At 31.7% G+C, this 16,672-nt stretch overlaps 2 protein-coding genes across 3 annotated transcripts; one reads left to right on the plus strand and one right to left on the minus strand.

The window, feature by feature from the left end:
* The first annotated feature begins 8,540 nt into the window (after positions 1-8,540).
* LOC111676832 lies at positions 8,541-12,308 on the plus strand. 2 transcript variants are annotated; one of them, XM_023437819.2, is made up of 3 exons: positions 8,541-8,795; positions 9,592-9,663; positions 11,740-12,308. In XM_023437819.2, exons 2-3 carry the CDS (start codon positions 9,644-9,646, stop codon positions 12,107-12,109), a joined length of 390 nt encoding a protein of 129 aa, XP_023293587.2. In that variant the 5' UTR covers positions 8,541-8,795; positions 9,592-9,643; the 3' UTR covers positions 12,110-12,308. The 2 variants fall into 2 exon arrangements, with proteins under 2 accessions (XP_023293587.2, XP_023293588.2); XM_023437820.2 differs by having other exon boundaries at positions 11,752-12,308.
* LOC111676820 (tryptophan 5-hydroxylase 1) lies at positions 12,223-16,043 on the minus strand. The gene is made up of 9 exons (XM_023437806.2): positions 15,797-16,043; positions 15,521-15,730; positions 14,050-14,200; positions 13,822-13,987; positions 13,706-13,756; positions 13,370-13,651; positions 13,179-13,305; positions 12,887-13,119; positions 12,223-12,816 (listed from the first exon to the last, which is right to left on the minus strand). The coding sequence occupies exons 1-9, from the start codon at positions 15,932-15,934 to the stop codon at positions 12,504-12,506; spliced, it is 1,671 nt and encodes a 556-aa protein (XP_023293574.2). The 5' UTR covers positions 15,935-16,043; the 3' UTR covers positions 12,223-12,503.
* Positions 16,044-16,672: the final 629 nt, after the last annotated feature.

A 16,672-nucleotide genomic window follows, 5' to 3' on the forward strand; every position in this document is an offset into this window, starting at 1 on the left:
ATGTTCTTTAAAGGTTTATGTCTGTAATTTATTCCCTCTTTTGGCCCCAGTGCTCAAAAAAATTGGATGAACAAGAATTGGATGTATCATTCCATAAACATTTTTATGAAAATCTACAAGAGTTTGCAAAATCATTAGGATCGACTCAAACAGCAATTTTAAAACACCATGTAGAATAAGAATCAGAATCGAAAGATTTTGAAAGACGATTTTACATTTTCAAAATGTTACTTGAGCATTGTGAAAGAAAATCAATTTATCCGATTCACAATTGCAAATATCGAACCTGAAAATCACATCAAAATTAAAAGTTTTTACAATTCCTCCATCACATCTCATTATGTGACAGAATGGTCTCTAGGTCCAGGTTTGTAAAGATTTTATAATAGAATGTAAAACGGGTTTGATTCGACTCATTATCGAGCAAAAACACGGTAGTGACTCCTTAATTAGTTCTCTTCAATAGTACAATGTATTCTTATTAGATTAGCACTTTGGTCTAAGAACTTTCTATAAATAAGTAAAAGTTTTGATCCCTCAAGTAAAGACTCGGAAATGTCCTCATTTTCTAGCTTGTACAAGAACGAGAATATCCATAAATAATTTTATTGATATTCTCGTTCTTGTTATATTTTTATCGCTACAAATTTTAAAATAGGAACAAAATCGTATCCTTGCCTCAGTTGATTTTTCCTTAAGCAACAGTATTAAGAATATAAAAACAACAAATTTATTGTGTCTTTTATTATTACAACTAAAGTGAACCAATTTACATTTAATGAGAAACGGTCATTTAAGATTTATTTAAAGTTCTCTTTTTTTTGCAATAGTTCAACGTTCTGTTTCTAATATGTCTACACTAAAAGGGAAATGAAAACTGTTTCCGTCTAACAAAAAAAAAATGTGGCTTCCGAAGAAACAATATATAATATGGCAGGAAAAATGCATCGCTAATATATTGAAATATTCTTTAAAGTACAACGACAAATTGAAATTCGACCAGATAAACTAAACCATAATGTATACAAGACAAGACAAGAAAAAAAATTAAAGCGACATCAGAGCAAGAACGAACAAAAAAAACACCAGAAAATAACGACATCCGCGTCAGAAAAGAAAGAGTTGAAAACCATGAAAAAAAAATAAAATAAAATCAAAAAGAAGAAAAAAATATACAGGAAGTGGACAACGCTTCCACATAAATGTAATATAAAGCAAAACCATTTCAAACAAGAACATTTTATGAAGAAACCAAAAAAAAAATTAAAAGAAAAGAAAAATACAATTATTGGCATTCGCAAATGGAAAAAACACGAAGAATCTAAATTGAAACAAAACAATGTAAAAATTGTTTAAAAGGAAAAACAAGACGATAAAAGCGAATTAATTCATACAAAATTGATTTTAGCAACTCTGATGGCCACCAAGAAAATAGTGACCAAAATGATGGGGGGGTGGTGTTGGTAAAGAAAAAAGAGTTTAAAAATATTGATTTAATCATATTTTAGATAACAGAAAATTATTAGAAAATATAATTGCATTAAAAGAGAGAATAACTTGTAAAAAATGGAATATGACAAATTTGTGGAATTAGATGTATAATAAGATATTAAAGAAAAATTAGAAGAACGAGGAGAGCGTGGGAAATGAGAGTGATCGCAAAATGAATGGATTTAAATATAAAATAATTGTTTATACATATATCTATCTATCTTTCTTTTTTTTACGAGGAAAAAATTATCGAAAGACTCTGGCCCCCTGATGCCAGGAGTGCGAGACTTTAACACGCTAAAATAACCTCGAGACACTAGTCAATATTCCCTGCGGAACCACCGCAAAAGTATTACTTCGCAGGGAGGGGTTTGTCAAGGCATAAAACTATTTTATTTTCTTTCATACTATCCTTCTAATCTGCTCTTGCCTGCCTAATTCCACAATAACCACCTTTTTGAACTCACACACGTAGTCCAACTTTTCTTACATACACTCTACTTCCCATTAATCGGTGAAGATTTGCTCTGTCGTAATTGAATCGGGGACAATTAAAGAACACATGTTCAGGATCCTCCTCTGTTTCGACACAGTTCGGACAAAACGGTGAAGTTGCTAGTCCAAATCGATATAAGTATGATCTGAAATTGCCATGACCACTAAGAAACTGGGTAAGGTAGAAATTAATATACCCATGTATATTGTACCAGACATTTACATTGGGAATCAATGTATACGTCCACCTTCCCTCTGTTGATGTCGACCACCGCGACTGGCATGTCGCAATGCTGACCCTTTGGACATTTCTGATAGCATTTTCAGGCTATCAGATGTATCTTTCAGTTCATATGTACATTTCGTCTCCATATTCTCTGATGGGCCGTTCAATTCTATGTTTTCAATACACAAACAAAACATTTCCTTATCAAACGTGCTGCTTTTCCAACCATTTAGTTTTTGTCTATAGTCTTCTTTGGCAATTAACATCTGGGTTGCTTGCTGATGTCACCGCGGCTTGTGGTTTTGGTGGCAATTCGGCGCTACTAGTTTCATCCGATATCTTTGTATTTCCTTCTTCTATCTTCTCTTTTTCATTACAAATAGGGGGGTTTCTTTCATGCTTTCGGTCCAAACTCAAGGCCGCTATCTCCATTCGATGTGTAGTCGCGTTAGGATCCCATGGTTATCTATGCGTGCAGTGAGGTCATGCCCTGGGTTGACTAGGGGCCCTTATGGGGTCCACAGCCAGTGCCAGATCCGCGTTAGTCGGGAAATGTCATCCGAGCCCACACCACCAACTAAACGGTGACGAATTTTGAGCGCTCCTTGAGACTTGCCAGGTTTTAAAAGGGGGAGGCGGTTTTCATATTAGCCTAGAAGCCATTTCTGAAAAGTTTCACCTCCGCGTAATCAGGTTCTAGAATATCATAAACCGTCAGCCCAGGGTTCATTATTTCCAATCATTTTCCAGATATACCATAATTAAGATCATACTGGTATCGATCTTAATGCCGTAAAGACGTGTCGTTAATTTTTTGCTGCCGCCCCTCCTGGGGTCAGACGCAGACCAATGAGCCGCCCAATATGTAACAGACGCTACTGGATTTCTGATTGGGGAATCCACGAAGGCATCACTCTTCTAATTGCTCCTCTCTTGAGGGCAGCCCCTGTGGCAGGACACATACTTCGATGGCGGCATTCGCCATTGTCGCAGAAAAATCATGGAGCTTCTGTACCTTTTTATAGCACGCCTCAAAAACTACCGCTCTTGGTCGGGGACTGCTTATCAATCGCAGCTGGCCTACATATCTGCAGGTCGTTCAGTTATCCGCCACCTACTGACCCCGATAGTGGCATGAGCTCAGCTCTATCTATCTCTATCTATCTCTATCTATCTCTATCTATCTCTATCTATCTCTATCTATCTATCTATCTATACACTTATCTATCTATCTATCTATCTATCTATATATCTATCTATTTATCTATATATATATATATATATATATATATTATATATATATATATATATATATATATTATATATATATATATATAATATATATATATATATATAATTATATTATATTATATTATATATAATATTATATATATATATATATATATATATATATATAATATATATATATATCTATCTATCTATCTATCTATCTATTTAACTAACTAAAACTTGAACTAACTAACTGACTAATGGGGATATAGCGGGCCTCACAATTGACCTATTTACTTCTAAAAGTGATTTGGCTTGCCTAGGTAATATTCGTTTTCCGTGTCAAATTCATCACCGATGTAGCATATTTCGTATAACATTTATTTATAGGTAACTTTACAGACATCTAACAAACATATAGACTCTAAATCGACATCAAAATTAATAAAAACAAAAACCTCTTTCAGAATCTTTAAGCTCCTACTAAATTTAATTTCAACTTTTTTTCATACAAGTTAAAAGTCAAAGTTCACTTTCGCAATTTAACGAAAATTCTAATAAAAATTATACTTTTTGTGAGTTTCAATTCTATCATTTAAGTGCTCCTCGTACTTTAGCGACATAGTGAGCCCAACAGCTGTTTTTTTTTTTTCTTCAGTTGTTGCTGCGTTTGTGTATTTATTTTCTTGGATAAATTGTATGTGTCTATGGAATGAGTTATGGTGCAGTGTGTCTATATTTGCGTTGTGCCAAATGCTGGCAGGATATTAAATTGCATACGAACATGTATTTGTTCTTTATGTTTTTTTCTTTTTTTTTTGCGTTTTACTTCTTTTGAAATTTCAACTTCTGATGTGATCCTTTTTGCTCCTATGCAATATATTCTCTTCGAGGACACTTTAACGATACGCACACCCACTTATTCTTTTTGAGTGTTTGTGTAACTAAAGTATGGAAATGTGTGAATGTAGGTGTGTATGTGTGTATATATAGTAGATGCTTTCATTATCCTTATGGACGTATGTATATTCATACTAACATAAATACTAGTTCTTAAAATATGTTGTAGGAGGAGGAGTTTTTGCATTTATTAAAAAACTAAAAGAAATTTGTCTTATGGTGAGAAATGAATTTTTAAATATATTTTATGTTTCCTTTTTGTTTTAAAGGAATTTGTAATTTTAATAAAAATATGCATTGTAATAAACTAATAACTGTCATTTTATTTATAGAATAGTTTTAAAGTGAATTTATATTTAGTCCTTTAATATCCTATTTTTAATACACTTTTGTCTTTTAGCATTTGAAATGTGCATGATAATGCAATAATACAATAGTTCCATATATAAATATGAAATTGTAATAACAAAGTAAAAAATATAAAAATAAAAATAAAAACCATTTAACTTCAACATTAGATGATGAAAAACAGTCACTTGTCTCATATATAAATATAATTTTCATATATTTTTTCCAACATTATTTCTATAACAATCTGATTTTTTCATACATACATATAGACCACTCCATGTAGAAGTCACAAAATATGAGACTTCAAAAATAAAACAAGCATCGACTGACTATAATCCTTTACAGGAAGCATCAACACAACTTCAAACTGAGTATAGAAATTAAACTGCAAAGATAAAGAATAATAAAGCATTAGTTCTGGACAATCTTAGATCGGAGCTATTTAAACATAAGCCAGATCTTGAACAATAAATAAAATTTTTCTTTTGACAAGTTTTCCTTTACGGAAAGCACTATTTTACATTTATAGTTATTCTAATGTTGTCTACCTTTTTTTCTCTCAAACATTTAAAATTTCGTCGGACATTCTTTTCATAACTTCAATCAAAATACAATTTCGTAATTTAGTTACACTGATAGAAAAAACGTTTGCGCACATACAAATATACACTCATATTAGAACTTCTTCAGGCATAACTATCATCATAAAACCAAAATTTATTTCAATTAACCATTTCAAAGTATTTTCACTGAGAATAAATCCAGTTTTATTAAAGGGTTGAAGGTCACTCTTATATAGTTAGTGATCATACAGCTAAAAAAATTTATTTTATATAGATCAACTGATAAACAATGGATTTACTCGATTTTGACAACTAGCCAATTCATAATCGATGTGGTATTTTAATACCCACCATCAAAAAAGATGGGGGGTATATTGATTTTATCATTCCGTTTGTTACAATTAGAAATATTGATCCTTATTAAATTCTAAGACGATCTAGTCATGTCTGTCCGTTTGTATGTTTGTTGAAAGCAAATTTACACAAGTATTCAGTATAAGTAAGGTTTGTTTAGTATAAATCTTATATGCGCCAAATTTTCTCCGGCAAATTTTATGAGGATCGGTCTATTATTAACTCTACCCTTCATATATGGACCTCTCTAAAAAAAATTACTTTAACGCCCATTAATGGCTTAAAAATACGAGTTTAGCGCTGATATTGTACATAAGTAAGTTTCTTACGAGCAAAAATCTTTCTACCGATTTTTATAAGAATCGGTACATAATTAGTTAGTTAGTTAGTTAGTTAGTTAGTTAATTACTTAATTAGTTAAGTAGGTAAGTAGTTAGGTAGGTAGTTAGTTAGATAGATAGATAGATAGATAGATAGATAGATAGATAGATAGATAGATAGATAGATAGATAGATAGATAGATAGATAGATAGATAGATAGATAGATAGATAGATAGATAGTTAGTTAGTTAGTTAGTTAGTTAGTTAGTTAGTTAGTTAGTTAGTTAGTTAGTTAGTTAGTTAGTTAGTTAGTTAGTTAGTTAGTTAGTTAGTTAGTTAGTTAGTTAGTTAGTTAATTAATTAATTAATTAGTTAGATAGTTAGTTAGTTAGTGAGTTTTAATGAAAATAAGAAGTGATCACAGATTTTTCTTTTTTGGAGCATTATTTAAGGACTCATACACTACTTAAAGTTTTTCATGTAAAAACGATTTTTTAAGGAAAATATAAGAGATTGCTGATTTTCACTATTTTCTAAATTGGAAACTTATTTTGGGATTTATATGCGATTTTAGTTTTCTTACGTAATAATCGACCTTTAATAAAAAAAGTGATCACAGTTTTCACTTTTTCCTTAATTGGAGCTTTATTTACTAATTTATAGCCTTTTTAAGTTTTTCAAGTAATAATCGATTTTTTAAAGAAAATGTATTTGATCACAGATTTTCACTATATTGTCAATTGGAGCGTGATTTTCGTATTAAAAAATGAATTTAGGTTTTTCTTGTAGAAATAGAATTTTGAAAGAAAATATAAGTGATCACAGATATTGACTATTTTCTTGATTGGAGCGTTAATTAAGGATTTAATAACGATTTTAAGTTTTTCATGTGAAAATCGATTATTTTATAGAAAATATAAATGATCACAGATTTTCACAATATTTTCAATTTTCAATTTAAGGATCAACGCACGATTTAAGGCTTTTTAAGGAAAAAATCGATTTTTGATGGAAAATTTTGATAACAGATTTTCATTTATTTCTCAGCTGGAGTGTTATTTACGGATTTTTAAGCGGTTTTCAGTTTTTCATATAAAAATAAATTTTTAATGGAAAATATAAATGTTAACAGATTTTCACTATTTTCTAGATTTACGGATTTTTAAACCATTTTAAATCTTTTTCATGGAAAATATAAGTGATCAGAGATTTTCTCTATTTTTTCAATGGAAGCTTTATTTGCGGACTTTTCAACGGTTTTAGGTTTTTCATCGTAACAGTTAAGAAGTAAATTTATGGTCGGGCGAGGCCGACCCTACACCTGTTACAAAAATAACATGTAATTTAGTTTTTATAATAAAGTAATTAAGTTGAATTGTACCTTCCCTCAAATTTTGAAGGGGACTCTTTATAGGGGCTAGGGTCCAATGAGGCCCTATAATTATAAAATTCATGAGGGTTATCAAGGCTAGTATAGAACTTGGGTTTGCAGCTTTTTGTCGAGTACAATTATATTAATGAGTTCAAAAATTATTGTTAATTATGCAAAAGTAATTGTGATTTAAAAAATGGGCTTTGCTTTAAGGTTTGTGTCTTCAGTAAGATTTAAAAACTAGAGCGACATCTGGTGTGTAATATGAAAATAGTATTATTAGCAATATCATGAACCATAAACGTTTTCTCACTAGTGTTGCCAGACAAATTTTGACTCATGCTCCCAATTTTAGGTTGTAAGTCGCAAAAAAAAATTCCCATTTTGAAATTAAAATCCCCATAGTTTCTTCCAAAATGTTAAAATAAATACAAATTTAGGAAATATTAAAAAATGTAATATAGAAGTTATAGATGGGATTCTACCCAGTATTTACCCAATAGTTGGGAAAATTGTCCCCTAAATCTAAAATTTGCTGTCACAAAGTGAGAATCACGTTCTCTTATCGCTTAAATAGTCATTTCTGAATCGAAAATCTTTTTGTCGTTGTTGTAATCGAACTGCTAGATTATTCATTTCGGGTCGTTCCGAAACGAAGATTCAATTGTCTGGCTCTCACTTACAAGATCTTCAATTAAAACTGGACACCTACCCAGACGACAAAGAGTCAATGTATCCGAAAATAATAGTAAATTCCATTTACGTCTAAGCGCCTGGTTGACTTTATGTCGTCTTTTATCAGGGATGTACTCTTTGTAAACGAGGGTGAAGACAATAGTCACTTTAGTGTCCCCTTGGAAAACAAACTTAAGCTTTTTTATGTCTTTTCGTAATCTATGGGGTGACGATTGACTTTCTCGTAGGACAAGCCACACTCGGCGGCTAAGTGATAGGTTAAATAGATAGATCGGGACTGTCCGATCGAACTGCTGGGAAGGTTGAAGTGTAATTATTGGTATATTTAATTCACGCAACTTTTATTTTTATTTTGTCTATTCGAATTAGTTATTTCAATAGACACCATTTGAAAACAATCTTTCTTATCACTTGAACTGATCGTCGTGAAATCAACAAATCGGGAGACATGCAATATGATGATCTTTCAAATAAGTACCAAAATATTTAGACATTTTACTTTTGTTTAATAAAATGATCTCATCAGTCTAATTCGAATACTTTGAGAGTACAGAACAAACGATCATCCAATAGATCAATTCGTAAAAGCGAAAAAAAGTGTGTGCGATTAACTTTATCGGGATTTAAAGAATTAGAAAGAGAAACGGAGCGAAGTACAAAAAAACAAAACTAAACCAAACAAATAAAATAGAATCAAGGGCAAATGTGTAGACGGCCGTTTTAAGTTTAGAATTTTTTGTTTTTGTTATTATTGCAGTCAGTCCATTCATCATCATTTAAGCAACTTCCTCTCGGCGTAAGCGTGTTTTTTTTTTATTAAATTCATAATATGTATATATTTTTGCTATGTGAGAGTAATTGTGCAAAAAATGCTTTTAAAAAAATGAATCTCATAGAAACATATTTATTTTTATTTTATTTTTCCTTTAGATTTGTTTAAAATATTTGTTGTTTGTGTAATTAAGTTAATTTAATAATTCTTATCAATATTGCAAAACGCATGAACATTCTAAAATATTAAGACAAAAACTTATTTCGATTCTAATATTATCATTATCTTTTAAAATTATATAGCACTAGCAAGGTGTTCATTCTTTGGATAACGAAATATGAAGCTCAGATGAAACATAGACATAGTCAGGTCTAAGTCTATGATGGGCAAAAAGAGTACGTTGCATACGAGAGTTAAATTCAGCATTAATGTATTAGTGCAAGTTAAGCTAGTCGCTCATTTTGAAAAGATTTTTATTAGGAATATTAATTTTCGTACCCCGGGTTTGTTTGTCAAAATTGACTTGTCCTTGTCAATTTTATATGATGATAATATGAATTAATTAACATCACCAACAACAAATACTTTCTAAATAATGATTTTGAAGGACATGGAAAATTATAATAACTCCTTTTCGATTTTTTCCAATAACTGATAAATATATAAAGAAATATTTTAAAAATCAAAGTTTAAAAAATTTTAATTTGTTAATTTAAGAAAAGTTTTTTGAGACCCTCCTAATACACATGTATTTATATTATCACCAAATTCTATATAAAATATATTAATTGCAATTTTTTTTATTTCTTTCTTACTTTAGACTCTACGTCAAAAATTTAACGTTTAAAACAATTATACCCCAAAAATATATAATGATGTCACGAACCGTCAGGTAAGTTAATGATTAATTGAATTTATTTTTTTAATTAAACATATACCTCTTAGAGTTTTCCAAAATCTACGTAAGTGTTATTATAGAAGGGGATATGAAATTGTAACATCTTACGATAATAATAAAACTTACGTTAGTTTAGGTCGTTGGGGCTCTATCGGGTATCCTTTATATAGAATTTGTATATAGATTACCGTATGTTTCTTAAAGTTTTCCAATCGGTGGAAATAGAAAAGTATATATATTATATAAAATCCGTAAAAACACTCCTAATCTAATATTAGGCCTATTGTGCTCTTCTTTAGGAAAGTATTATCCGTCCGATTTTCAGAAAGTCAGTTTTTCAATTAGTGTTCACGAGGGATGTAGTATCGCAAGAATCCGTAAAAACACTTCTAATCTAATATTAGGCCTATTGCGCTCTTTTTAAGAAAGTATTATCCGTCAGATTTTCAGAAAGTCAAATTTTCAATTAGTGTTTGTAAGGGATGTATTTCCAATTTTTTTAATTTAAGTTCTATAATGAAAGTATTCCAGAATTGTATTGCGACTATGCATCAAGCATTCTCTCTACATAAGTCAGAATCCGCTGGTAAAATTGAATATAGTTGTGTCCGTAATCCAGGATGCTCATTCGGAATATTTACGCTTACCTTAAACTTGTTCAATTTGAGGTGTCTTTTCTTGTCCTCTTCTCGTTAGGATTACACCATAGATTCTATGTGTTTCCACTCATTGTTCCATTATCCAAGTAGACTGTTTTTCACCCGTCTTTTTAACTTAACCCGTGTTGCGTCGATCGGTTTTGCATTCGTTCCTAGTTACTCTACAAAGAGTCAATGCATCGGAAAACGGCAGTCGTTTCTACGTCACGAATGTACTCTTTGTAAACGAGAATGAAAAGAGTACTCATTTTAGTTTCTCTTTTGTAAAAGATATCAAAGACAGTCGTCACATTACTGTCTTCAAGTAATCATTGACTACTTTGGACTTACGACAATTAAATCTTTGTACTCGAACATGGCAGTAATTGCTACTAACTTCGAGCCACCTGGTCGCCTCTAACATGCCCTACATCACGAGTGTACTTTTTGTAAATGAGAGTGATGACAGTCTTTATTTCAGTTTCGATTTTGTAAAAAATAGGGATGATAGTCATCATATTACTACTACTTAAGCAAACAACTTGAGCGAAAATATAGATTTCAATGTTAGTCCTTTGGACTAGCTACCGAAAATGACAGTAATTGCTGCTAACCAACTGGGCGCCTATAACATTTCTTACATCACGAGCGCACTCTTTTCAAACGAGATTGAAAATAGTGTACGTGTAAGAAATAGCGAAGACAATTGTCACTTTACTGTCTTACAGTCACATAGATAGATAGTATAGATAGTAGATACTTAAACAAAAACTTTAGCGAAAAGTTTTATTGCCATGTACTGATCTGTGGACTGACGATTCGCTTCTGGTGGTAAAAGCACATATTAGAATTGCTATTCTCAATAGTCGGGTGGCTAGGTGAAACCCTAAGTGGTAGGCTGAATAACTAGAGATGGTCTACCTTCCTCGAGTTCCCTTTCCTTTACATCCTTTACCATTACTAACTGCCCTAGTACTGATATGATTGAACTCTTAATGAATATTTAGTTGGGACTCTCTTACAGCTCAATACAAGCTTAGATTTGACCTTATTGCATTCTGACGGTTGGTAAATCACCATATTTATTCTAATCCACCTAGAGTTGTATATTACTGGATTATCTTTAAGTTAGGAGCCATCAGCTTAGCAACAAATTCCCGCGACTATTAGCTCTAACATCCCTTTGGATTCAGTATCCCAAAGTTTTCGACAAATATTATGTTTGGTATGCGATCGGACACATCCGATGACGCCAGAGAACTTCAAGGAACATACAAATATATATCCATGTGTGCTTTCTTTCATTTATCGTATGTTAATAATTGATATCCTTTTCCATAATTGTAACTAACGTGAAAAAATGTTTGGTCTTACTTTAAAATAAACCAATGTATATATTAATCCAAACCAATTTTCTTTAACCTATTTTTAGATTTTCTTGCAGATATTTCAAATTAATGTATATTGTTGCGGGTATACTGTTGAGTAACGAGGATATATGTGAAACAGTAGATCAAATACAAATCGCACCACGTGTTGAAATGAAAGAAAAATTTCCCCTTCAACAGGCCGCGAAAAAAGTGCAACGTCTCGAAATAAGCGAAAATAAAACAAGTCCAAACCAGTGTTGGTATCATAAATTGAATGTATTTCGTGTGGTGAGCAGCCTAAAGAGACGTCTACGGCCGCAATGGAGTGCCTTTAGTCTATGGACTATACCCAACTATTTTATACAGTGTTCCTCTAATTTACTCTGTCGCACGTTTGTTATTAGCAGTGACTGTGATGTTTTATATAAATAATACAATTAAAATTTTAAACGATTTTCATTTCTAGTTAAATAACAAGAATTCAATACTCAACTAGTTAGACGTTTAAAAAGCATTTAATAATTTGTGTTATTTTTTGTGTTTTGTTTAAGCAATTTAAATAGAATATGACTTGTTATTAATTAATTTTAAGCCAATATTAACATAGATTTACTTAAATAAAAGTGGCTTTAATAATTTTTAAAATTTTTTTTGTTGTATATACTGGATCCATACAAGTACTCGTACATAAATAGATGTTAGTGAGTTGATAAATTCCATAAAATTAAAACTACAAAATATTTTTTATCTAAATATTAAAGTTTGGTCCCTAAACATGTTGCATATATTTGTAAATCGTGGTCCTTAACATTTGTCCATGGATTATCTACTGTTGTTCTCCATTCTCTACTATGGAGTGTTGTGAAGTATCTGAATTATCGGGGCTTACAGCACTGTTGGGACTTCTATCTCCACCTCTAACATTCAAAGTTGTCTGCAGCATATTGGCAATACTTTCAACATCTAAATTCTCATCGGTGGCCGATATTTTACGCAACGCAGAGCACACGATGCTCAAGTCCCCTTTGAGTTCACTAACCACCGCTGTTATTTTCTGGGCATTCGATAGTACCTCAACGCTTTGGGTATAGGGATTATAGCGTACACCAAAAGGTCGTTGTATGCTTTCGGCAAATAATCTGCAAGATAAGAAATCAAAATTAAGCAAAAATTGCTTAAAGGTTTCGAATCATTGGAAAAGATACTCACCTCATTTGCTCTTTGGCCTCTTCAAAAGAGTCTGTATAATAGTAAGCATTCTGATAAGAAGTTATAATACATTCTTCTTTGCAAGTGATTTCAGGATCAAATTTTTTAATTTTATCTTTAGCGGCAATGGCATGCTGCAATTCCGCCACGGAACTTAACAGGCCAGCGCCATAAACCTTAAAACTATTATCGGGTTGATGACATAAACCAAACTCAACGGTAAAGAAATAAAGCTAAAATTTAAAAAGCGTTTAAAATTATCTCACTCTAATGTAACAGACTTTTAACGCACCGTTGCTAATTTCTCAATATCTGCATCGGAGGCGCCCAAAGAAGCTAAACCAATTTCTTGGGAAAATTGAGCAAAACTAGAATTGGCCAATAAAGGCATGTGACCCAATAACTCATGACAGCAGTCACTTTATTTTTTGAATAGAAAACTTTAGTTATTTTAAAACACAATTTTATTATATTAACACTTACGGTTCGGGTGTATAAAAAGGATCGGATGAATGTCTTATATATTGGGTACAATGGAAAACACGAAATGCCAAACCCGAAAGAAAATCTCTAGGTGACAAATAACCTGCCACTGGTCTTAATTGAAAACCAGTTTTACGTTTTAGAAAAGTGCTAACATCCTGCAGCTGAGGCACATTATCCTCTCTATAACCACAATATTTAACCAACTCTGGCCAATTTTCCATATATTCGGGAACGGCATATTTAACATACAAACGATGCAGCTCACGAAACACGGTACCCCTTTTAAATTAAATAATTACAAATATTCCTTTTCTATCAAATTAATTTACTTACCAAGTTTTTACCTCTTCGGGTGTATATTCAACACGAGGTATAGGATTACCACTTAAAAAAAATATAAATATATTCTTAATTTCTTAAAACTATAAACTTTTCCACAAATTACTTACTGTTTAAAATTCATAGCTATGGTATAGAACTTCTCTCTTCTTTTGCGATAAACGGGATCCTTAAAACCGGGATGATCAGCATCTAATTCAGAACCATACATTAAAACATTTTGAGCCTTATCTAAATCGGAGATTTTGCGTGGAAACCAAACCATTTCACCGAAATCTTTTGAGGAACAAGAACAATGAAAAAACTATATAGTAAAATATTAATTAACAATTACACACCAAAACTAGAGCAGGCTGATAGAGATGGCGCTCTCACGATGGCATTTTTATCGACCGATGTATAGTTTACCGAATGTACCTCTCGATTAAGCATTTGCAGCACCTGATCCAAGCGTTTTTGATCACATTCCACATCCACTAACACATCAGCCTTGTTTTATGAAAATTTCATATTTTAATAACTATTAATCCGCATCAGATCAACGGGAACTTAAGGCATCTAAATTGTTTTCAATTTCAAAGTCTAATTTCGAAGTTGTAAGCATAAGTTTTTACAGTTTTTCTCTAAGATTTCATATAACTTGAAGTTGTTGTTTAATGGAAATTCAATAAAATATTACAAATGGATAGAATACTATCCGATATTTTTGGTTCCTTAAAGCGTGTAGAAGTTTTTGATTTCCTGAAATAATGATAAATTTATTGTGTTTCTGAAATTTGAATTGAATTGGGTGCTGATTGCGGCATTTGAATTCTATGGAAATCGGATAATTGAATGCAGAATTTTGTCGTTAATCCGATGTATTAATGACCAGATTATAGAAGAACTATGATGATGTCAAGAGACGGGTTTTCGGTCCATAACTGAGAGTTACAGAATGTCTTTAATATGGAGATTTTCATGAAAGACATTTATGAAAGCATTCGAAATAAAATGCATCTCTCTTAACGAAACCGCCTTCATTTGGGTTATGAAATTATTCATCAGGAGATAAATGGGGCTTTCGATTTCAATTAAAATAAAGAGGGTTTCATTAAGAGGGATGTAGTTTGTTCCGAATCCTTTCATAATCGCCTTTAATTCAAAGTCGCTTTATAAAAACATTCTGTAATTCTCAATTCGCTTTTTGAACGTCCGATTCTTACTGGATATACAGATTAAGGGACACTACCGCAATTCGGCGAGGAGAAGCTATCAGTGAAGATAGTGGAAGAGTGAAACACATACTCTGTCAGATATTAGGAAAACTATAAACTCTTCCTAATTAAGGCTTTCGATTTCAATTAAAATCTCAATTCCCTTTATCTCTCTTTATTGATATCGAATGCCGTAACTTGTTAGTTCGTTTTTTGATCGTCCTATTCTTACTGAATATGCCGGAATATGGACACAACGAGACCAATTTCAACAAGCGGAACCAGACAAATACAGTGAATGCTGCGGAGTTAGTTAAATGAGAAAACTTTCTATCCATCCATTAACAACAACGATTGGAAAACTTTTAATAATTAAGATTTTAAATTCTGAAGATAATTTCTTTAACAAACCTTTTATATGAAGGCAATCATGACCTCCTTTGAACATATCAAAACCAATTCCAATTCAGATTTGAACCATAATGGAGTAAAATATCTATTTTTAAGCGCCAATTCTCGACAAGAATCTGAATCAGAATTTCTAACCTCCAACGTTAAAATGCCTAACATTCCCGACGATCTAATTTCAAAAATTTCCAAAAGTTACACACACCTGATTCGTAGCACTTTCCAAAGGTGACAATTCCAAATGTAAAACATTTATGCCCAACTCTTGGAAAACCTGAAGAGCTCGAGCCAAATTACCAACTTGATTCTTTAAGGTAAAAATGATCGAAACTCTATCGCCAACCGTACCGTATTGGAAAAATTCCTCATTCACGACTGGATTTTCCTTGTTTTTAACACTTAATCCAGTTTTATCCTAAGACGACACAATTATTAATTTCTTTTAAAGCTCTTTGTAAAAATAAAATCGTTTTATTCTTACAATACTAGCAGGACTTCCAGAACTATCCTTACTACTTGAACGTTGTTTATGCAATGGACTGCCTTGTTTAACAGCCCATTCCTGTTCGCCACTTCGATAGAGCCACAAGCCCAATAAACTTTTACCCGAAGCACTCATTTTATTTAATTTTCTTATTTCTTTTTTTATAAAAATTGCTCCTTTGTCTATGAGTCCAATCGAAGTAACCAACAAACGTTCTAAGTGAATTCCACGCAACGACTAAAATAATCCTGTACATTATTTTGGCTTTTATACTGTTGCGCCACCATCTTCAGTGGCATCATCTACTACTACAACAACAGCAAGTCAATAGAAAAAGCAACAGTTGGAAGGATACTTGTAAAAAAATCATTCAAAAAGAAACATACATATTCAATTGTATATATTATCAGGAGTTTTTATATACATATATCCAAACACATGCACATTTATTCATTTATTTTATGTGTGTATGTGTTATACTATAATGTGTAAATTGGCCATGTTAAATGCTACCACTGGAGCGCTTAAAGTGTGTAAATAGTTTATCTTTTATTTATTTAAATCTTGCCTTTTGAATTCCTTGGGTAGCCAGCCCGGTCATCGTTACTTTCTTGTTTTTGACATTATCTTCATCATGATTAAAGTACCCAGTTTTCATGTATGTATTTTACTATGTAACATACATATGTACATACATATGTATGTATATATGTATTTATTCAATATTAATATTCATGCACATAATTATACTTCTTTGATTTCTTTCTATCCGAAATATCTGTGTCATCTTAATGATGTTACAAATATTTAAATTTTTCTACTATTGACTTCTTGGCATTTCGATCTTTTTAAGCTTTAGAATACACCAACCAA

The sequence above is a fragment of the Lucilia cuprina genome, chromosome 5 (genome assembly GCF_022045245.1).
Source record: "Lucilia cuprina isolate Lc7/37 chromosome 5, ASM2204524v1, whole genome shotgun sequence".
Lineage (NCBI taxonomy): Eukaryota > Metazoa > Arthropoda > Insecta > Diptera > Calliphoridae > Lucilia > Lucilia cuprina.

Bases quoted from the DNA above. Each gene is read 5' to 3' on its own strand.
- LOC111676820 (XM_023437806.2), bottom strand. From the start codon at position 15,934: ATGAGTGCTTCGGGTAAAAGTTTATTGGGCTTGTGGCTCTATCGAAGT. The intron at 15,731-15,796 runs GTAAGAATAAAA...GTGTCGTCTTAG, and splicing joins CTGGAAGTCCTGCTAGTATT to GATAAAACTGGATTAAGTGT. The intron at 13,652-13,705 runs GTAAGTAAATTA...TTAATTTAAAAG, and splicing joins CCCGAAGAGGTAAAAACTTG to GGGTACCGTGTTTCGTGAGC.
- LOC111676832 (XM_023437819.2), top strand. From the start codon at position 9,644: ATGATGTCACGAACCGTCAG. The intron at 9,664-11,739 runs GTAAGTTAATGA...ACCTATTTTTAG, and splicing joins ATGATGTCACGAACCGTCAG to ATTTTCTTGCAGATATTTCA.